At 40.6% G+C, this 23595-nt stretch overlaps 1 protein-coding gene across 1 annotated transcript in view; it reads right to left on the bottom strand.

Annotated features, from left to right (window-relative positions):
• Positions 1–23: 23 nt before the first annotated feature.
• LOC125641855 (vitellogenin-2-like) overlaps positions 24–23595 on the bottom strand; it is a 42784-nt gene continuing 19212 nt past the window's right edge. Inside the window, exons 16-33 of the mRNA XM_075131988.1 lie at positions 20652–20771; positions 20358–20547; positions 19857–19950; positions 18707–18892; positions 17247–17391; positions 16362–16590; positions 16094–16269; positions 13267–13632; positions 11312–11524; positions 11065–11207; positions 9095–9233; positions 8124–8259; positions 6614–6800; positions 4053–4147; positions 2400–2497; positions 2156–2315; positions 921–1082; positions 24–249 (exon numbers count right to left, since the gene is read on the bottom strand). Of these exons, the coding sequence (XP_074988089.1) occupies positions 131–249; positions 921–1082; positions 2156–2315; positions 2400–2497; positions 4053–4147; positions 6614–6800; positions 8124–8259; positions 9095–9233; positions 11065–11207; positions 11312–11524; positions 13267–13632; positions 16094–16269; positions 16362–16590; positions 17247–17391; positions 18707–18892; positions 19857–19950; positions 20358–20547; positions 20652–20771 (2958 nt within the window). The 3' untranslated portion in view covers positions 24–130. The remainder of the gene's footprint in view (positions 250–920; positions 1083–2155; positions 2316–2399; positions 2498–4052; positions 4148–6613; positions 6801–8123; positions 8260–9094; positions 9234–11064; positions 11208–11311; positions 11525–13266; positions 13633–16093; positions 16270–16361; positions 16591–17246; positions 17392–18706; positions 18893–19856; positions 19951–20357; positions 20548–20651; positions 20772–23595) is intronic.

The following is a 23595-nucleotide window of genomic DNA, read 5'->3' as shown; positions in this document are numbered from 1 at the left end:
TTTATAAAATAATTCAGTGTTACCTTCACTGTCTGAAACAAAGTAGTGTGTCCATAATTGCAGAGAACGAGTATACATATATCAAAAAAAAAACCACCATTAGGGGTATCTAACCCTGTGAAATGTAGTGTCATGCTGCACACTGTAGTTGTTCACAGGAACACATTGTATGAGCATCAACTGTGTTCTCCAAATCCTCAGACTTCTGGTCTAACCTAATCTGCTCTTCATCAAAGCTGGTTGTGGAGTCTGAAAATAAGAAAATGGGGGGAGGGGAAGTGATGCGAAAGTTATTTGTATACTTTCCCTGGACTCAAATGTGCGAATTCAAATGGATTATCCATGATTATACAGTTTCAAAATCTGCATTTTGATTACTTGAAGAGTAAAGCAAACATCTCAAAACCCTAGGCCAAAGCAATAAAAAACTAAAAAAAAGTTGTAGGAACCAGTCTTTATGCAGGTCCAACTCCCACTGAACTCAATGAGAGTTTTGAATGCAGAAAGACTCCAGGGTCAAGCTTGTCATTTTAATGAGCATCATTATTTGGAATCTTATTTTTTTAAGACAATACACTTTTAAAAATCATTTAGGCTAGCTTCTCCTACCCTTACCCATGTTGAAGTAACATTGCTCTGCAAGTAGACTTTACTGCTTTTTTATTCCTCCCAAAATTTAGGGTTTGGGGGTATTTGGGGCTTTTTTCACATTAGAAATAACACATCCTCTCTTCTTTGTGCTGAAGATTCTTGGTAAACTCTTTGAACAACATGAATAACAGTGTCAAAGGAAGCTGTAGCCTGGACTGATGCACTTCCTCCCATAGCTGATGGGACAGGGAATGCTAAGTCTTCATAGAGTCTAACAATTGGACATCCATGATACAGCTCCTGAAAAAGTATGGAGTTTTGAGACTTACCAGCTGGCACACAATGGAAACCAACAAAGACAGGGGCAGTTCTAGTTGCTGAACATCCTTTCACACAGCGCAAAACTGGCTCGACTGAATAGCATTTTGAGGCCACGTTTTCAAAACCAACTGGCTTCTCAATTTTGATGAGTGTGTGCTGCAGTTTACAAGCTACAAGAAGTCAAATAATTGGATTTTAAAACATAAGCTCTAGAAAGCATATACATTTCCTCAACTACAACTGAGCATTACACAGAGGAATCAGTGAAATCAAAGAGATCTAAACAAACTAGATCAGTGATAAATAATATTTTAAATTTGCTCCCATTGAAGTTGATGGGAGTTTTACCATTGATTTCAGGAGGAGGAGGATCAGGCACTAAATTCTGCCCTGAAGAATGCCAATGGGATAACAACTACATGTCTGTAACAAGAGGCATCCTGCAGTAACAGGCCAAGACAGCTCAGGGCAGGTGTTATGCTTTGCAGAGTAGGGTTGCTCCTTTGTGCAAATGTGATGCACATGCCTGACCTGCTCCTGGCAACATGGACGGACTACATGCTGCTCAACTTGGGGCACAATTACATTCCTTTTCTTCCATGTCACATCACACTGCCTTTGGCCATCGAGGGCATTCTGACTTCTTACAGGGTGTAGCTGCTAATACGTTTTTGTACATCATGGCAAGATGTCATGTGCCCCCACCCTCTATCCATTAAAATGTTGTCCCTCTATAGCTCCTAATCAGTTTAGTGTAATTAGGAGAGAGAAACTTTATATTTTTGATAGACAATAAAAACATGAAAGTAGCAGAATACAAATCAGCAATGAAGATATGTCCAATAAAATGCCTTTAAAGAATATCTGTTTTTCATAGGCATTTACTGGTCCTTACCTGACTTACATTGCAAAAAGTCATTTTTGTGTTTATATGATTTAGCACACACACATCCCTCATGTAGATGCATGATAAAACATTAACCTGGTATAACAATGCAACAACACAAGACCTTGCAATAAACTACCAATCTCAAGAAAATGTACTTTCTTTTATCTGTGAGCACCAATCACATTGATAGTGAAAAGCATGCACTCGTAGCAGATTGTCAGGTACTCTATTGTCCACCTCTGCTTTAGAACTTGGATCCAGTATAGCACATATATCTAAATATTGTAGCTGTTCTTGAAGCTATTCACTTGTGACTCATGGTAATAGCACAAATATATTTTAGAATCTTCATACCTCCAGCACAGGGCTCTTCTGAGAGAATCCAAGAATGAGCAAAGCTCACTGCATCTTTAGCCACATAGCCACTAGGCATTTGATATTTCTGTTTACTCTCGCCATCATATTTTCCACAAATACCACATGTTTTTCCAGCCATCCAGAAACCTACTTGAATCTGTATGAAAACAAAGGAAAGGTCAATTTAAATGTTTATTTTATAAAAACAAAAACACTAACAGTGAAGAAAAATGTACTGTACCTTAAGTGTATGTCCATCATAATAAAGTTTATCTATGCCATACTCTGGGGCTTTTACTGACAAGCCGTCCTTCTCACTGCTGATCAGTATGTATGCATCTGCAACATAATAGCAAATTGATCTTTCTTTGAAGGCAAAAGTCACTCTTTTAGAGCCTGATCCAACTCCCATTTAAGGAAGAGTCTCCTGTTAACTTCAATGGCATTTGGATCAGGCTCTTAAATTGACAAATCTCTAAAACCTCAATCCTGAAATCAGATTGGCAAATGAGTACCTCAGCTCCTGTACAAAACCCCAAAGAAGTAAAGGTGCCAAATTAATATTGTTTTGTTAAGCTCAGATCCTGCAAGCAGGTCCAATGAGGGTCTTTGTCAAGGGAATAACACAGTAATTATTACATATTAAATCAATTTGAGAATAGCTGTTTATAAAATATACACCGAATACAGTCAATCTGTACAATTCCTATAGTGATGACAGTTGTCTATGGAGAGGAATGGCATGCCCTAACATTGTTCTGGCTGCATGCCACAGAAAGAAGCAAATTTTTTAATATAATTTGTGGGAAATAATTTTTAAAACACCAATACGATCCATTTTAACTGTTTAAGTGAGCCATTATTTGTTTCAAACAAACAAACAAACAAACAAACAAACACCCCCAAATCAGAAAACATAAATATTGGAAACTATAATAAAAAATATGGGATCAGATTGTGCCAATTGCCTAAAGTCCAGGCATGCAGAACAGGAATGGGGCACAATTAAAAATGACCGCTGCTCTGGCAGAATCCCAGAGACACTTGGCAACACCTCCCCACCCCACACGGTGGCCAATATGTTAGCCAAGATGCTGCAATACTGTAGCTGCTGTAACTCCATTGCTCCATTTCGACAAATAGAGCTGGGCTAATTTTTTGTACAAAAAACTTTTGGGGCAAAAAAATGCAGATTTGGCTTCACCAAAACATTTAACAAATCCATGTCAGTTTTGCCAAACTGTTTTGGTCAGGAAAAAAAGTAAAGAAAAAAATCAAAACGTTTGGTTTCAACATTTTCAAAATGAAATGTTTTATTTAAAATGACTTTTTGAATCAAAATCTTCAATTTTCATTTAAAAAAATCAATAATGTTTACAAATGCTTAAAACCTTTTCATTTTGGGTGGAATGAAAAGTTTCATTTTACCCAAACAATATATTTATGTTTTTGAATAAACTCGGGATGCAAGATTATGCAGATCCAGTGTCCCTGTTTTTTGCCCATCTTTTTTGCTGCCCTCCAAAACAGTCTTGGTGGAGCCAGTGCAAAGAATCATAGTGTGGCATGCAGACGGTGCACAGGCCACCCTGTACACATTCCTCTGTCATGGTCTGTCTGTTCCTTGCCTACTGCCAATGGAATTCTTAAGTAGTGCCGAGGGCCTTAGTCAGGCTCTCTAGATCAGGGTGAATTTTATCCTGAGAGAGTTCTGCAGAACCACGCTCTTAAATATTATTCCCCAGCCACAAGTCTGATAATATTGTTGGGTTTTAATTAAAATACTGCTGCTACATTTATGGGGCTGACCTGCCTGGTGTGGTTCTCCCTCTTTCTTCTTCAAATATATAGCAGGAAAGATTAAATGCAATATAAAATATTCTGTGTCACGTACCAGAATTAGATGTGTATGGGAGAATCTGTGCTGGGGTGTGAACACCATTAATCATCAGCTGGATGAGTCCATTTGAAGGATACATGTCAATCTCACTTTAAAGACAGAACAAAATTAGTTTAAAGTAGGGGTCGGCAAACTAAGGCCTGCAAACCTACGGTCCAACCCATCAGATCTTTTAATTCAGCCCTCGAGCTCCCACTGTGGAGTGGGGTCAGGGGCTTGCCCCGCTCCACATGTGCTGTGGCTCTGCACAGCTCCTGGAAGCAGCAGCATGTCCTTCCTCCGGCTCCTATGCATGGGGCGGCCAGGTGGCTCCGCGCGCTGCCCCTGCAGCTCCCGTTGGCTGGGAACTGCAGCCAATGAAAGCTGCTGGGGCGGTGCCTGCAGATGGGGCAGCGCGCAGAGCTGCCTGGCCATGCCTCTGCCTAGGAGCTGGAGTGGGGACATACCGCTGCTTCCAGGAGCTGCTTGAGGTAAGTACTGCCTGGAGCCTGCACCCCTGACCTCCTCCCATACCCCAACCCCCTCCTGCCCTCCGAATCCCTCAGTCCCAGCCTCCCACATCCCAAATCCCTCATCCCCAGCCCAACCCCAGAGCCCGCACACCCAGCTGGAGCCCTCACCACCCCCCCACACCCTAACCTGCTGTCCCAGCACGGAGCCCCCTCCCTCACCCTGAACTCATTTCTGGCCCCACCCCAGAGCCTGCAGCCACACCCCTCACCCCTTCCCTCACCCCAACCCCCAATTTAGTGAGCATTCATGGCCCACCATACAATTTCCATACCCAGATGTGGCCCTAGGGCCAAAAAGTTTGCCCACCCCTGGTTTAAAGGAATGTTTCCCTTTTGTGCTACTTAACTCACAATTCATAAACACTGTAGCTCTGACCCTGCAGGGTCCTGAGTTCCTTTACCACCCTGAAGTGAAATACCCCAACACACTATAGAAGCTAAACAGATACTTCTATATAATTAAAGTGAGTTGCTGGTGCTCCACATTCCACAAGAAAATTGGGTTCTCTGTGGCAAAATTATGATCTCTCTAATTATCTGAAAATACTGCATATTGTAGCATTTTTCCCCAGGAAAAATATGTTTTAAAATTTTATTTAGACATTACATTTACCATAAACAGTTTAGTTCCCCCAAAATATTTTAGCAATCATGATACAGTGTTCATAATGTTTAAATAAGAATTTTTAACAGAGTCAGAAAATAAAAGACTGTTTCCTTATTAAATTACCACTTTAAAATAAAAATGAACCATAAGAATGGAGATTCAGTCACTTTTTTCAAATGTTCCCAAATGAGTTCACCACTCCTGAAAGGTGATAGCCTATTTGAATTCTAGGGAGCAGTAGGCAGAGCCCACCAAACTAAAGGCTCATCCCCATCAGGTGAGAAAGGGACCATAAGATCCAGGAGACAAATGATTACTTGGGACAAAACATAATACAAACAGGAATGGGAGTGCAGGTCCAAAGTGTAAAACAAGGGCACTGTATGGGGACAGCGAGCAGGGAACCCCAGACAGCACCCACTGCTCTGTGAGGAGTTGGTGGATGTTTCCTAGAGGAACGCCTCCAGGATGCATGAAATGACAAGGGAATGGAAAAATTCTCCACTGTCACAGAGAACGCCCCTAGTGCAAAAGGTGCTAGACCAGGGGTTCTCAAACTGGGGGTCATGACTTCTCAGGGGGTCACGAGGTTATTACATGGGGGGTCGTGAGCTTTCAGCCTCCACCCCAAAACCACAATTCACCTCCAGCATTTATAATAATGTTCAATATAAAAAAAGTGGTTTTAATTTATAAAGGGGTTCACATTCAGAGGCTTGCTGTGTGAAAGGGGTCACCAGTACAAAAGTTTGAGAACCACTGTGCTAGACGGACAGACTTGGAGCCTGCAACCTTTTATTTTGCCACAAAACAGGTACAGCACACTGTAAGCTTCCCTACGCTGCCCCAACTTATACCTTATACTAGAGGAGACCACCTACATTTCAAGGAAATAAAGGACAACTCTCCCTTATTGTTTTTTGTGGTACATAATCATACACACATTATAATATCAAACTTTTCTATTACAGTGTGCAATTCTGCACAGTTGCTGCTGCAATATAAGACAATGTGTGTTCTAAACTGACTTGATTATGGATGTGGAACATTAGGCATCAAATAACGGATCACCTCTAAAATGAGAGAGTAGTTCAGTTTCCACCTACATTCAAACGTGTCCACTCTGCCGAGATTGTCAAGCAGTATGCTAACTAGTATAATTGCAATCCTTGTCCTTGCTCCCTAAGAACTGGACTGAGACAACCAACTAATTTCTCATAGTTTAATGAACAGCTGTCAGGTGCTAAAGATTTTTGGTTAGTACAAACCTCAGTTGCATTTAAAAAAGTGACCTGCAGGTGTAAAGCTCTGGGTGTCTTTCAATTGACTTCAATAGCCATTGGATGGGCCCTCTGCCATTATCAATCCCCATTAATCCTCAAATTCCCTTGTGATCACTGTAGCATCTAATTGCCACATTCTCTGGAATTACTTACTGACTTGCAAGTTTGATATTGATTGCTTTAAGGTCAGCAGACTCTTCAGCTTTCTTCATCATCACCAGGAATTTCAGTTCTGGGCTACAATCTTGGGCCAAGACATGGTAGCAATTTGCAGGCATTGAGTAGTTGAATTCAACTTCATTGAAGGTTGTGATCATGTTTTGGGAGACTGAACAATGACCTGAAAAAAAAGCCCACCATTAGTGAGCTTTTTTCATTTTAGGTGTTCAAATGTAGTAATTGTTTTTTCAATTTGTTCGGCCAGTTTCTGCTCTTGCCGACACTAGCATAAATTCAAAGTAACCCCATTCTATTGAATAATTTCATATTGGCTCCAGTGTGAGAGCAGCATTTGGCCTAGCACTGCACACAGGCAAGCAGAAATATGACCATTATGAACACTGAGATAAATTCTGCTCTTACTTGCTCTGGTGCAATCCTATAAATTTGGCCTATTGACCACAGTAACCTTGATGTGATGTAAATGAGAGCAGAATTTATCTCACCATGTTAATAATAATTACCACATCATTGACTTCAGAGAAGTAGCACCAGAAGATGGAGTTCCATGACAGAGTATATGACATCTTATATGGGTTTATTGATTATACTGAGTTTTATCTGGATTAGTGCTGGTTAAAACCAAATCCTCAGAATATCAGCATTCTCCCCAACACTTTTCACTGAAATGGCACTCTCGGAAATTTTCCTACCAGCTCTAATCAGCTTTGACTTCAATAAAGTAAAATCATGGGAATTTGTCCCAGTGGGTTTACGCTCGTGTAACTGAGAGCAGAATTGGCTCCTATATATTTTCTTATTAAGTTTTTGAAACAAATGTAGAGACCAATTCTGCAGTCCTCCACACTGGGACAAATTCACCTGTGATACAAATCTATTGACTTCAGTTGAATTGTGTCCTTTTGCACCAGTGCATAATTTGGCCCTTTCATTGAAGATTTTACCTGAGAAAGGATCGTACAACTGGTCCTTAATATTTCATTATTGAAAAAGTAAACCCTTAAAAACACAAATAAAGGAGGTGAGATTATGGCCAAGATTTGCAGAAGTGATTTTGGGTGCTCTTTAAGGAGTCTAAAGCTGCTTACCCAAACACTGAAGTACTCAAAATGATTGATCACTTGTAAATCTTGGCCATACGTTCCAATCTAATTTTATCCCAGGATTCTTAAGAGATAATGAATCTGACACAAAATAATGTGCAAATTTGGGAGAATGTGTGTTTTTCACTGCTGTCAATGGGCAGAAGCAAACCTTAATTCCTGACCTGGATTTGAATATTTGTAGTCATTAGTACAACATATGGTACACTGAGCCAAATTCTGCTCTCATTTACACCTATGCAACCTAGCTCACCTTGATTATAGATGTAAAGTTTTTATTTGTAGTTCAATTTATTTTTTAATAAATGTAAAATAATTCCAAGTAATGAAAAAAAAATGAGGATATTAGTGCATGCCTTTGAAGATGATTAATTACTGACCTTTAAGACTGTCAATGACTGAGGATGGTATTTTAGTGAAGAAATTCCAAGCAGGATACTGCAGCACTGAAGTTGATATATGTGGATCTAAAGGGAGTGGCAGTGGAAGGCTAATGTCTCTGCCATAAATTGTGAACTGAAAAGGAAACAGAAAACAGATTAGAATATAGACTATGCCAAATTTCTGCAAAACCAATATTTTTATGGTACTATTCAAAGGGGGCTGTGTTATGCATTTTCTTTTCACTGATCGAAATCTACATGGGTCACAAGTGAAAAGGAATGGAAGTCCCTATTTGTCTACACTACAAATTGACTGCACAGGTGGTACATATGAAGTCTCTGGAATAACAAAAGGTGATGTAGATTAGCTCTGAGGTTCATTAATGGAGCTCTTTGAGGAAACATATACCACAGACCTCCACTGCCCAAATGGCTTGGGACCTGTTTACATGAGAGAGAAACTTCCCAGGTCTGAACTACCAGAGTCAAAATCAGTGAAGCCTCAGACTGGAGCTATATCATTTTGAAAGGGCTGCTGATAGGACATTATCTGTCAGGGGTCCTCAACAGTAATGTGTTCTCCCTGTTCTTGGCCCAACAGAGCCTGGATTTGTCAACCTTCCAAGCATGCTGTTCTCTTCCCGGATATCTGGGGAGGTGGTACTCTGAAGGCTGAACTGTTTTTTGTTAGTTGTTTGTTTCTTTGTGTATTTGTTAGGCTGGCGCTATTTTATTTGCTGATTTGTTTTTTATCCATTTGAGTAGGGAAAAGTCAATTACAAGATATTTTTATTATGAAACAAAATTATGTAAAAGCAGCAAGAGCGCAGAATAGGAGTTTATGCCTGTTTATATAAACTGAAAAAAATATTTGTGGCTCAAGCCAAAACTCTTAACCTTCAATTTTGTGAGCGCTAAATTCTCTGGCAAACCTCTTTTTAAAAAAAATTAAAAAAGTAAAATATTACATCAGGTAGCTTGAGAGCAACATCACAGGTTCTTGGAGAAGTTAGAGCCACAACCAGAGTAGCCTGTTGAGAGGGATTGTTCTGTTCCCTTTGGGAAAATCCAAACATGTATGCAACTCCTGGAACAAATGTGTAAAACCTGGAAGAGGGAATAAGTGATGTCATTGATTTTCTGTGGAGAGTTCTATTTAAATTCCATTCATACCGAAACACTCATAATGAAGTAAATGCTGTATTTGGCATCGGTTAGAGAGCAAGCCTGTCACCAAGCAGTGCGTGTTAGTATGTGGTACTGTGCAGGGCAGGAGAGGCAGCAGTATCAAAAACACTGAAAATTGCTACTGAATTCAGGAGGCCGCATGGCAGCATGCAGTAAGCGGGGTGGGATAGCCAAGCGGCGTTAAAGACATTCAATGTTGAGAACTGGGCACCCCCAATCCATTAAATACCTAAAAAACAGACAGCTTGTTATTAAAGCCCCACTATGTGTTAACAGGATTCATTAGCATGGGCCCTTACGCTCACTTGGATTCTCACTGTGAAAAGATGAGGACCTCATCATCAGTCCCTATTATAGGTTTGGGTCCTAAATAAACAATACAAAAAATTGCCTCAAAACAAGTGTTGCCTCCAAAAGAATAAGAATGAACTCTGTTACACTCAGTCCCCTGTTCATCCTCCACAATAAGGGCATGTAGTGTACATGAAAAAATGCATTCAGAACAGAATTTTCCAGGTATTCCATTGGATAGCTTCTATCTAGGGTAGCAAGAACAGATATCAGCCTAACCAAGTAATCCAACCTAGTTTAAACTATGTTCTCCTCAAGCATCTGGTGGTAATCTGTTAACCAGGCAGCTACTATCCCAGTGTCTCTAACTAACATGTACATGTATGTATTCAGGTATCAAGAGAAGTTGCCATCTGTGTGTCTCCATGTTGGACAACATTGAAAAAAACCCACTGTAGTGTGACTGTGAACCCATAAAAGAAACCTATTCTGAATCTAGCAATGCACCATTTTCTTATAATCATTGCCACATTAATTAAAAAATGAGGAGTACTTGGGGCACCTTAGAGACTAACAAATTTATTAGGGCATAAGCTTTCGTGGGCTAAAACGCACTTCATCGTATGCATGCAGTGGAAAATACAGTAGGAAGATATATATATATACACGTGAAAAAATGGGTGTTGCCATACCAACTGTAACAAGACCAATTAATTAAGGTGGGCTATTATCAGCAGGAGAAAAAAACGTTTTGTAATGATAATCAGGATGGCCCATTTCAAACAGTTGATAAGAAGGTGTGAGTAACAGTAGGGGGAAAAATTAGCATGGGGAAATAGTTTTACTTTGTGTAATGACCCATCCACTCCCAGTCTTTATTCAAGCCTAATTTTATGGTGTCCAGTTTGCAAATTAATTCCAATTCTGCAGTTTCTTGAGAAACTGCAGAATTGAAAAACTGATAATAGCCCACCTTAATTAATTGGTCTCGTTACGGTTGGTATGGCAACACCCATTTTTTCATGTAGTGGGTTTCAGCCCACGAAAGCTTATGCCCAAATAAATTTGTTAGTCTCTAAGGTGCCACAAGTACTCCTCGGTTGTTTTGCTGATACAGACTAACACAGCTACCACTCTGAAACCTGCCACATTAATGTACTCTAATCAGTATTTAATGAACTTTGTGTTTCAAATGGACCTATTGTGCTGCTCTAAGAGAGACTCATGCTAAGGATTACACGAAAAAAAGTGAATTGGAGACTAAATAAAATAGGAGAGACCAATGTGTGGTCTGATCCTTCAAAAATTTCCACATTCAGGAGTTTTGCCTGCGTGGGAACTGCAGGATTGCGCCTGTAATGGTTGAACGCTCATTGCTGAATATGCATTCTCCAAGTTTGATTATGTTGTAAAATAAGTAAAGAATTTAGATTTCAAAAAATGATGAGTCAAGTCTCACCATCTTGCAGCTGTTTTGATTCTTGAAGGAACTTTAGGCCACTCTAGCTTGATCTGTGTGGCTGGGTAATCAGCAAATTGGCCAGTTACAACTTTTCCAGCAATCCTGTAGTCCTGGCAATCCTGGCCCCATTTTAGATAACCCTAAGAGAGAGGAATAATTACTTTTATTTTCAATTTAAAATATAAAAACATAGTAATATCAATATAAAACATTTACCGTTGGTCAGATTATGTTTGAACCTTACCACTGCTTTGTAAGAATTTACTATTGAAGCATCAGCGCAGAGTTTCCATATACTTGATTCTGAGATGTTTGACACAAACACTTGTATCCTAGGTGTTGTGGAGTGTAAGTCTGTGTACAACACAAGCTGGAAGCCTGCCAGCTTTCTGTCATTTCGAATAGCACGAAGAATAACAGCCAGTATTGGAGGTTTACTGTCTCCCAAGAATTTAGGCTAAAGTCACAGGAGAAAAAGTCAGTTGGATCATTTTTAAAAGTAAAGTAAAGTACTACACTGCATGTCACATAAATTAATATTTGTTAAAGGAATGGTCTTTATTAAAAAAAACATGCTATGTGCAGTATTCGGCAGAATCCTATCCAGAAATACAGGGAAATCCTTTAAGCATGTGATCCAGCCCATTGAAGTCATTGGGAGTTTTGCCATTGACTTCCAGGGGAGCAGGATCAAACCCTAAACAAGTAAAACAATAATGGAAAAAATCTTTTACAAGAACAATTTCAGTCTAACAGAAGGAAACATGGAATAGAAATGTGACCTGACAAAGAACAGATCTTTTAGATTAACAAGATTTGGGATTGAGCCTGCATTCTTTATTCATTCAAAACTCATAATGAAATCAAACAGCACAGGATCAGATTCTTTCATTGTACCAAACTGAAATTTAGTTAATAAAATAACTGCCTTCTTAAACAAATACATTTTAACTTTTAAAACCATAATAATTTATGTCAACAAACAGATCTGTTCAGCATATTTACACTGCACAGAGAAAACATTATATTCATTAAGGTCCAGATTCTGTCTGTCATTCTTACATTGTGTAATACCTGACTATGCACATAGAGTAAAATTTTCAAACATCCCCAAGTCCCATTAACTTTCAGTGGAACATAGGTTCCTAAATGTCTATGTCACTTTTGAAGATAGGACTTTGGTTCCTAAATCACTTAGGTGCTGTTGAAAATTTTACCCATGGCCTTGTTGAGATGAATGGAACTACCTGCAGAGAAAGGTTCTACTACACATGCATCAGGTCAGCAGAATCAGGACCTAAGCAGTACAGGATGCAATCTGCTGACAACACAAACCAGAAATTGCTATAGGCCTGATTCAGATACTTTTATACATGTTGAGTAGCACTTCACAAGTGGTCCCATTTATTTCAATGGGACTACTCACTTAGTAATGCACTATGCATCATGTGCAAGCATATCTGTTAGGTTCCGTTAAACCACCTTTATTGGACATAGTAGTAAGAGCTATTCAATGACAACCCAAGGCACAGTACTTCTATACTAGCAAGAAAGAGAGTTATAATAATTTATATATTATTTAATTATATTATTTAATATAATAACTCACTAATTATATCTTTTCTTTACTAGTATCAGAATTTTACAATAGATGGAAATCCGTGGCAGTGTTGACTCCCATAAAAGCTGCTTTGGGTTACTGCTCCAAAAGGTGCAGCACAAAAGATGGCAAAATATTAGGTAATAATTTCAGTAATAAAATATACGCAACACTCAAATCTGAGTGACTCAGAGAATCTCAGAAGTTAGAGATGGAAGAGATCTATATTAGGTCACCTAATCTATCACCATAATGGCAGAAAGCAATACTGTACAATATATTTTTATTACTTTGCCCAGTGCTCCATATGCTTCTAATTTCCAGCCTCACTCTCCGTATAAACTCTCTTGTATAAACTGGGAAGTAAGAGTAAATTCTACTAATGCCACTGGACTCTCTAGGTCTAATTCTGCCCTCAATTATGTGAGTGTAACTCTCATTCAATTCAGTGAAGTTACTCCTGTGACGGGGCCGAACTGGTCCCTATATAATTAATTCATAATGCATAATTTCCTGATTTATTATAACAAAGTGCATAAAGTAACGTAACTATTACCAGAAGTATAATTCATACAGACTTAAGAGTCCGAATGAGTTACCTGCTGTTTGGAATACTCGCTGTTACTGCTGCTGCTACAGCTCCTCACTGGTTTGTCACTTTTCCCTTGCTGTTCCTTGTTTGCAGCATGATCCTCTTCACCGCTACTGCAGCTTCTGGTGTTACTGCTCCTGCTGCTGCTTCCTTCCCTTTGTCTAGGTTGCCATGTTTTGTCTTTCATGTCTGTATTCCTGTATTTGTCACCAACAGAAGAGGAGGAGGAGGAGGAAGATGATGATGAGGACAATGATGAGGATGAGCTGGATTGATATTTAGCAGCTGGATCTGTGCGAATTTCTGCAATTTTGACTTTATCTTTCTTGGCAGCCTGCTTCTTAAGGTGCTGATGCGCACTTCTGTTTGCAGCCTGCAAGTCCAATCAAATGTTACTTTGAAGAATTGTATCAGTTAGTGAGGCAGATTTTTAAAAATTCATTTTCCCATCATATTCAGTGCAATGTTATTGAATTTAAAGCCACTTGCATGTTCTTGACTTTCCAGGAATAATAGCTTCATTGCTTTGGGAATTATATATCATGTGTTATGAGGAAAACATTCAGGCCTCCTATTCCCCTATGTTGGAAATATCCATCCAAGGGACAGGAGATTTTGTGATTCTTCCTCCAAATCATTTGGCAGGGTTAGCCCTGCCTCTTGACGAACAGGGCACTTTGCCCCATAAACCTAGCCTTTCAGATGCAGGATATCTACAGCACACAGGAGAAGCTTTTTGGAGGCCCAAGATCTCCACACTGCTTCCTTGGCTCTCATCCTCCTTTGTAGCACAGTCAAGTTCACATTCTGTATCTCATCATATACTAGCACAATGCTGCGATGTTTGCGTTGTAAATACTGAGAGGGAATGTTTCAAAGTATAGAATCATAGAACTGGAAGGGACCTTGAGAGGTCATCTAGTCCAGTCCCCTGCACTCAAGGCGGGACTAAGTATTATCTAGACCATCCCTGACAGGTGTTTGTCTAACCTGCTCTTAAAAATCTCCAATGATGGAGATTCCACAACTTCCCTCAGCAATTTATTCCAGTGCTTAACCACCTTGACAGTTAGGAATTTTTTCCTAAAGTCCAACCTAAACCTCCCTTGCTGCAATTTAAGCCCATTGCTTCTTGTCCTATCACCAGAGGTTAAGAGGGAAAAAAAATTTCTTCCTCCACCTTGTAACAACCTTTTACATACTTGAAAACTGTTATCATGTCCCCTCTCAATCTTCTTTTTTCCAGACTAAACAAACCCATTTTTTTCAGTCTTTCCTCATAGGTCATATTTTATAGACCTTTAATCATTTTTGTTGCTTCTCTCTGGACTCTCTCCAATTTGTCCACATCGTTCCTGAGATGTGGCACCCAGAACTGAGACCTACTCAGAGTGGAGTAGAGCTGAAGCATTACTTCTTTTGTCTTGCTTACAACACTCCTGCTGATACATCCCATAATGACGTTCACTTTTTTTGCAACAGCGTTACACTGTTGACTCATATTTAGCTTGTGGTCCACTATGACCTCCAGATCCCTTTCCACAGTACTCCTGCCTAGGCAATCATTTCCCATTTTATGTGTGCAACTGATTGTTCTTTCCTAAAAGGAGTACTTTGCATTTGTCCTTACTGAATTTCATCCTATTTACTTCAGACCATTTCTCCAGTTTGTCCAGATCATTTTGAATTTCAATCCTATTTTCCAAAGCACTTGCAATCCCGCCCAGCTTGTTATCATCTGCAAACTTTATAAGTGTACTCTGTATGCCATTATCTAAATCACTGATGAAGATATTGAACAGAACCGGACCCAGAACTGATCCCTGCAGGATCCCACTCATTATGCCCTTCCAGCCTGACTGTGAACCACTGATAACTACTCTCTGGGAACAGTTTTCCAACCAGTTTTGCACCCACCTTATAGTAGCTCAATCTAGATTGCATTTCCTTAGTTTGTTTATGAGATGGTCATGTGAGACAGTATCAAAAGCTTTACTAAAGTCAAGTTATACCGCATCTACCATATCCCCCCATCCACAAGGCTTGTTACCCTGTCAAAGAAAGCTATCAGGTTGGTTTGACAAGATTTGTTTTTTACAAATCCATGCTGACTGTTACCTATCACCTTATTATCCTCTAGATTTTTGCAAATTAATTGCTTAATTATTTGTTCCATTATCTTTTCGGGTACAGAAGTTAAGATGACTGGTCTGTAATTCCCCGGGTTGTCCTTATTTCCCTTTTTATAGATGGGCACTATATTTGCCCTTTTCCAGTTTTCTGGAATCTCTCCTGTCTTCCATGACTTCTCACAGATAATCGCTAATGGCTCAGATATCTCCTCAGTCAACTCCTTGAGTATTCAAGGATGCATTTCATCAGGCCCTGGTGACTTGAAGACATCTAATTTGTCCAAGTAATTTTTAACTTGTTCTTTCCCTATTTTAATCTCTTCTGATCCTACCTCATTTTCACTGGCATTCACTACGTTAGACTCAAATCACCACCAACCTTCTTGCTGAAAGCCAAAAAACAAACAACAAACAACTTCTTTATTTGAAATGTAATAATAAGATACTGAATAGGTCTGATTTGATTAGGCTTTTAACTCTTCTTTCCTTCCTTTTTAGTTTAAGAAGTCTAAACTACCTCGCACTGTCCCTTCAGCATATACTTTTTTACTCCTCAGAAAATATTTACAGTTCTAACTAAATCAAACTCTGTTTTTTTCCTGCAGATTTCCCTCTAATTTTGTAGGACCATTTATTTTGTTTTGTTGAATGGCATTTTTTGTTGTTGTTCAATTATCTTTCATTTCAAACCAAGTCAGTTACCTTAAATATACTTTCAATTCCTAGGATCTTCTTCAGTTTTGTTTGAACCACGTCATCTGGAATTGAATCATCATCCTCCTCTGACACTAGGGTTACCAGCTGGATTATTCTGAAAGCTGCTCTGGATCCTGCCTGAATCTCCAGCTGTATTTTGTCAATAGCAGTATCTGTACGGACTAAACAGCAGACACATGCATTAAGTTTTAATGCATACTGCTTTAGTTGTACTGATGTGGAGAAACGGAAAATTTTGTGCATAATACGATACCTGGTTTTAAAACTAATTTGATTTCACCCTCTCCAACCAATCTGTGTAGAAATGTATCTTTTAAGAAAGCAGCATCTCGTAACTGAAGGTTAAGACAGGTTTGGCAACCCAAACTATGTAATTTGCTACAAAAGACTAGTGCATAAGATCTTCCTCCAGCTCTGTGGTAAAATTCCTCTTCTGAGCCATAGGAATATGTCTCGGACATCCCGTCAAAAGCTGTTCTTTGCTGCATTAAACAGAAACATGGCAAGTTTAAGGGGAATTGGAGAGGGAGCAAAAGTGACTCAAAAACCGGTGCAGGACTCCCAAGCAGCAGCTGGCCCCCCGCTTAAAGGGGATTCCCAAGTACGAAGGGCACTTAGCAAAGCAGAGCCTGGGGCTGTGTTACCATTTGCACTGATTCCCACAGGGCTTGGGAAGCAAAATGCACATCCTGTTCCCTGCCCTCTCCATCCTGCCTGAGGCCTACACCTTCCATATGGATCTGATGGCCCAGGGAAGCCTCTCTATGGGGTACTGGGAAGAGGAAGAGAGCCCCATGGTTATGGATGATCCCTCCTACTGTGAAGAAACAGCCAGATCTGTACACTTAGGGTCTGCTCTGCACAGAAAAGAGGAATGAGCAGACGAAGAGTAAGAATTCCATCACTTGGCCCATTAAATTCTACTGCAGCGATGTATATGAAGACTATTTCAAATGGTCTGAACACCTAAGTCCCATTGACTTCAACGGGAGTTATGGGAGCTCAGCACTTCTGAAAATCAGATCCATTATCTATCTATCTATCCATCCATCCATCGATCCACCTAGACCATCTATTATCTATCCATCCATCCATTATCTATCTATCTATAACATACAAATACAGGAGTGTTAATTACCGTTGTGGCACCATTTCTTGAAGTCCTTTCTGCCGATTTAAAACGTTGCTCGGAGATATCCGATACAGCTTCTTCTGGTAGAACTAACAATCTCTTTGCTGAAGTTATCTCTTCCACATTTCTTGAAATAGCATAAAGTTTAGTCCTGTGGGGATAGGCATGATACACTACTTGTAAATGGCTCTATCAATAATGTATTTTATTCTATTCTGATTTTTCACAGGCCTGCTATTTTTAATCCAGAAGAGATAGAGGTGATGCTTGGCAGAAGAAAGCAATCTGAAGAAATAACAAGGGTTTTGACTGCTCTGTTTGTTGGTGGAGTCTACACATCCCTTTCAAAAGACGTTCACAATCTCAGGGTTGTTGGGGGCTCTCTGTTGCTGTTGGATTCCCATGTAACCATAGTGGCTCAGAGTACTTTGTTTTATCTGTGGATAATAAGGGTAATCTATGACTTCTCCTTGATGACTTTGCCACAGATACTGCCTTTGTCATGTCCAGATTGGACAACTGCAATGCACTCTACTTGAAGCTGCCCTTGACGCTGCCCTTCATCTACTTAGTGAAATGCACACTACAGCTGTTGTCCATATACTGCACTGGCTCCCCATCTGCTTCTGGTTGAAATCTAAGGTGTTGGTTCTATACTGCAAAGCCCTTCATGATTTTAGATCTAGCTCTTTTAGAGACTCTCTCTCTCCCTAAGTCCCACCAAAACTGCTGAGATGAACCAATGTGTTTTGAAGACATTCTGTAGCTGTGATGACTTAAGGATTGGAGATAGGGCACTGGCAGTCTAAGGTCCCACCTATGGAACTCCTTCTCTCAACTAGTCCTCCAGAACTTAAATTTACTGCCCTGCTGAGTATAGTTCAAGACACATCATGTTCTGAACAACGGCTCTGCAGTGGACTATTTATGGTTAATTAGAGTTGATACAGTATGTTGCTTAACGGGGACAGTTCGATTTAATCGGTTTCATAGTTCTAGATGCTAACAGCATGACCGCAGAACAATTATTAACTAAATAAAACGTTAGAGTAGTTGAGCTCTGTATGAGCCAAACAAAGGATTATAAAGGCAGGGGCATTTAGAAGTGCAATAATGGCAATTACACTACAAGTTCACTTGTATTTAACCACCAGAAGTGCACTGGGCCTGATTCTGTAGTTCTTACTCTGAGTACTCAGGCAAAGCCCTCAATGGCTTCATTGCCTGAGTCAGGACTTCAGGATGAGGACCATTAAATGACAGAGGATTGAAATTGCCGGTAAAGTTGAATACAAAAAAATACATCCTGAACATAGTGAGCAAAAGAAAATATTTAGCATTCTATAACTATCCTACTACAGGAAAGTCTTAGCAAAAAGCTGTGTCTTTATCATTTTATAATAAGTAATTCACCATCAATTGTACAGAAGAGTTAAAACTAAACAAACTAAATATAACTGCTGTACCTTGCAGTCACTAGCTCAGTTTCCTGGTGACATGGAGTTGTTTCAAACTTCAAACTATTATCTTTGACGTTTATTCTGGCATAAAATTTCATTGGGATGTTGGCACGGAACTTGGCATGAAATTCAAGACCACTCTGAAAGTACTGTGTATTGATTCCCATCATTGCCACTGTATGCATGTATACGCTGAAAGAGAGGGAAAATATAAACATGCCTAACCATATAAATCGATAAATATATACTTAGCAAGCACACTTTGAAATGTAGAATTCCCTTTATATAAATATCTCTTTTTGGAAATGAGAGTTTGTTGCTGTAAAAGGAAAAAGGTCAATCTATTGACAGATAAAGAGATATATCATATATGAGGAGGTGAGATCCAGATGACGAATTGCAGAGTCATGTGATAAATGAATTTAACATGGACCATTAGACCTCCTCACCTGCCCTCTTCAGTTCTAATCCATCACCCCAGTTCTTATTCTAATATTAGAAAACTCTGAGCTCTTTCAAACACCTGCTATTTTTAAAAAACCAACTAGCTTCAAAAATATTTCTTCTTCTCCCCCCAGCCAGCCCCGGCAAAATTACACTAGCCTGAGGCCCAGGATGACCATATTTCGTGCTGCATCAGTAGCAGCTTTTTTATATGTAAAATGTCATGACTTTACATCTGATATCACTCATCCCTGAAGGGGTAGAAATAGAAGCTTTATGAGACATGGTAGAATCCCAGCTTCCCAGTTTGGATCCAGCACACACTGATAGCACTGCAAGGTCTGCGATAACATACTTTACAATCATGGCATTTTTTAGGTATAGAAAAGCTATTTTATGTCTTGTTTAGAGATACTGTATTTATATGGTTTGCTCTGAGGCCTGGATTAATGATGACTAAGTCACCCAGCAGTGTAGGCACAAAAAAACATAATTCCAGGATATTTTTTTAAATGCTCTGTAATGTATGTGGCAAATACAGAGCATGATGATATAGTGTGGAATAAAAGGTTTAACAGCACCTGTTTGGATTGACCTATATAACTTACACGTGGCTTCACCCTTGTAAATAATTCAGCTATCCTAAATCTCTGCCAATAAAGTTATACCATACCATCATATTTATATACATATATATCCTAGTTTTCCTCACCTTGGGTTGATATCAGCATGAAGTTGCACATTGGCATCAAAGAACTGCAAAGGTTTAAAAGTGCCAGATAAAGAGGGGGACATATTTACACCAACTGTAAAGAGATAGAAAAGAATTATAGCAATGGCAAAACAATATATTAAGGGTTCCAAATTGACAGTTTTGTTAAAATAATAATAATTAGCACTTAGGGAGCACCTTTTCATCTTCAAAACACTTACAGAATTAAGGGCCCAGTTTTACCCTTGTAGTGCCTACTGAAATGAATCAGGAGTTACACATCTGTATCCAAGGGCAGTATTTATTCCCAGCTAATTAATTCTCACACCAAGTATGATGTAGTTATGTATTACTACCTCCATATTAGAAATCAGGAACTCGAGACAGAAGGTAGGCGACTTGCCAATACTACAGAGGGATTTAATGTTAGAGCAGGGATTAGAACTCTGAAATCCCTATGTGTTGAGGTGAAACCATTAAATGATGCTTTTCAAAACTCACCACTGGCTGTAGCATGTATCAGACCAGTACTATATAAACTGAATTCCAGTGGCAGGCCAACACAGGTAGGGACAATGTGCCGAACTTCTCCTGCCAATATCGCCTGTGTCCATTGTCCTGCAATGCCTCTTTGGATTTGATTGATCACTTTCTTCACTAACATGTGCCTATCTGATGATTCAGTCAGAGCCTGCAAAGGGACAAAGATCCAGAAGGTTAAGTAGAGGGAGCAGAGGAGCGGAAGGAAACTATGAAGCCCCTCAGACAAAACAGAAAGATAGGGGCAATCAATACCTTCACTGTCTGTTGAATGAGCTCCTTGTTGACGTCAGCAAAGGCAAGCTCATGGCCAAATACTTTTACATAGGCTGATATGAGCGGATTTTCAGGAGGCAGTTCCTTCCATCCCAGAACCTAGAGAAAAAATGTTGCTTTATATATAGGACTGTATTAACAAATACTGGGTCAAATCCTGAGGATGTTATCTAGGCTTATTCAGGCAAAACTACCATTGACCTCAGTGTGAACTTGCCCATTTAGTACCTGGGCAAAGACCATTGTAAACAGTGGGCTACACCCAAGAAAGCGCTAATAAAGAAAAAAATCCTATACAGCAATCATATTTTTAAAGAAAATTGATATACTGTATTTTAACATGCACTTTAATGTTTGTATTAATTATTACTATCATCATCATCTGTACTGGCCCCAATCAGGGATCAGGGCACCCTTGTGCTAGGCACTGACACATAAACAGTGAAAAGATGGTGCCTATCCCTAAAAGCTTGCAGTGTATGGCTAGATATGTCATTTGGGGCTTTCTCCTGTACTCATCAAGCCCTCGGATCGCTACCCCTTCCTGCTTCTCCACGTGGGCACCAATGATACTGCCAAGAATGACCTTGAGCGGATCACTGCAGACTACGTGGCTCTGGGAAGAAGGATAAAGGAGTTTGAGGTGCAAGTGGTGTTCTCGTCCATCCTCCCCGTGGAAGGACAAGGCCTGGGTAGGGACCGTCGAATCGTGGAAGTCAACGAATGGCTACGCAGGTGGTGTCGGAGAGAAGGCTTTGGATTCTTTGACCATGGGATGGTATTCCATGAAGGAGGAGTGCTGGGCAGAGACGGGCTCCATCTTACGAAGAGAGGGAAGAGCATCTTTGCCAGCAGGCTGGCTAACCTAGTGAGGAGGGCTTTAAACTAGGTTCGCCGGGGGAAGGAGACCAAAGCCCTGAGGTAAGTGGGAAAGCGGGATACCGGGAGGAAGCACAGGCAGGAATGTCTGTGAGGGGAGGGCTCCTGCCTCATACTGGGAATGAGGGGCAATCAGCAGGTTATCTCAAGTGCTTATATACAAATGCACAAAGCCTTGGAAACAAGCAGGGAGAACTGGAGGTCCTGGTGATGTCAAGGAATTATGACGTGATTGGAATAACAGAGACTTGGTGGGATAACTCACATGACTGGAGTACTGTCATAGATGGTTATAAACTGTTCAGGAAGGACAGGCAGGGCAGAAAAGGTGGGGGAGTAGCACTGTATGTAAGGGAGCAGTATGACTGCTCAGAGCTCTGGTACGAAACTGCAGAAAAACCTGAGTGTCTCTGGATTAAGTTTAGAAGTGTGAGCAACAAGAGTGATGTAGTGGTGGGAGTCTGCTATAGACCACCGGACCAGGGGGATGAGGTAGATGAGGCTTTCTTCCGGCAGCTCACGGAAGCTACTAGATCGCATGCCCTGATTCTCATGGGTGACTTTAATTTTCCTGATATCTGCTGGGAGAGCAATACAGCGGTGCATAGACAATCCAGGAAGTTTTTGGAAAGCGTAGGGGACAATTTCCTGGCGCAAGTGCTAGAGGAGCCAACTAGGGGGGGCGCTTTTCTTGACCTGCTGCTCACAAACCGGGTAGAATTAGTGGGGGAAGCAAAAGTGGATGGGAATCTGGGAGGCAGTGACCATGAGTTGGTTGAGTTCAGGATCCTGACGCAGGGAAGAAAGGTAAGCAGCAGGATACGGACCCTGGACTTCAGGAAAGCAGACTTCGACTCCCTCAGGGAACGGATGGCGAGGATCCCCTGGGGGACTAACTTGAAGGGGAAAGGAGTCCAGGAGAGCTGGCTGTATTTCAAGGAATCCCTGTTGAGGTTACAGGGACAAACCATCCCGATGAGTCAAAAGAATAGTAAATATGGCAGGCGACCAGCTTGGCTTAATGGTGAAATCCTAGCGGATCTTAAACATAAAAAAGAAGCTTACAAGAAGTGGAAGGTTGGACATATGACCAGGGAAGAGTATAAAAATATTGCTCGGGCATGTAGGAATGATATCAGGAGGGCCAAATCGCACCTGGAGCTGCAGCTAACGAGAGATGTTAAGAGTAACAAGAAGGGTTTCTTCAGGTATGTTGGCAACAAGAAGAAAGCCAAGGAAAGTGTGGGCCCCTTACTGAATGAGGGAGGCAACCTAGTGACAGAGGATGTGGAAAAAGCTAATGTACTCAATGCTTTTTTTGCCTCTGTTTTCACTAACAAGGTCAGCTCCCAGACTGCTGCGCTGGGCATCACAAAATGGGGAAGAGATGGCCAGCCCTCTGTGGAGATAGAGGTGGTTAGAGACTATTTAGAAAAGCTGGACATGCACAAGTCCATGGGGCCGGACGAGTTGCATCCGAGAGTGCTGAAGGAATTGGCGGCTGTGATTGCAGAGCCATTGGCCATTATCTTTGAAAACTCGTGGCGAACGGGGGAAGTCCCGGATGACTGGAAAAAGGCTAATGTAGTGCCAATCTTTAAAAAAGGGAAGAAGGAGGATCCTGGGAACTACAGGCCAGTCAGCCTCACCTCAGTCCCTGGAAAAATCATGGAGCAGGTCCTCAAAGAATCAATCCTGAAGCACTTGCATGAGAGGAAAGTGATCAGGAACAGCCAGCATGGATTCACCAAGGGAAGGTCATGCCTGACTAATCTAATCGCCTTTTATGATGAGATTACTGGTTCTGTGGATGAAGGGAAAGCAGTGGATGTATTGTTTCTTGACTTTAGCAAAGCTTTTGACACGGTCTCCCACAGTATTCTTGTCAGCAAGTTAAGGAAGTATGGGCTGGATGAATGCACTATAAGGTGGGTAGAAAGCTGGCTAGATTGTCGGGCTCAACGGGTAGTGATCAATGGCTCCATGTCTAGCTGGCAGCCGGTATCAAGTGGAGTGCCCCAAGGGTCGGTCCTGGGGCCGGTTT

This window comes from Caretta caretta, chromosome 8, assembly GCF_965140235.1.
Source record: "Caretta caretta isolate rCarCar2 chromosome 8, rCarCar1.hap1, whole genome shotgun sequence".
NCBI lineage: Eukaryota > Metazoa > Chordata > Testudines > Cheloniidae > Caretta > Caretta caretta.
The sequence above is the reverse complement of the archived record's forward strand: the minus strand, read 5'-3'. Positions and strand labels throughout refer to the sequence as shown.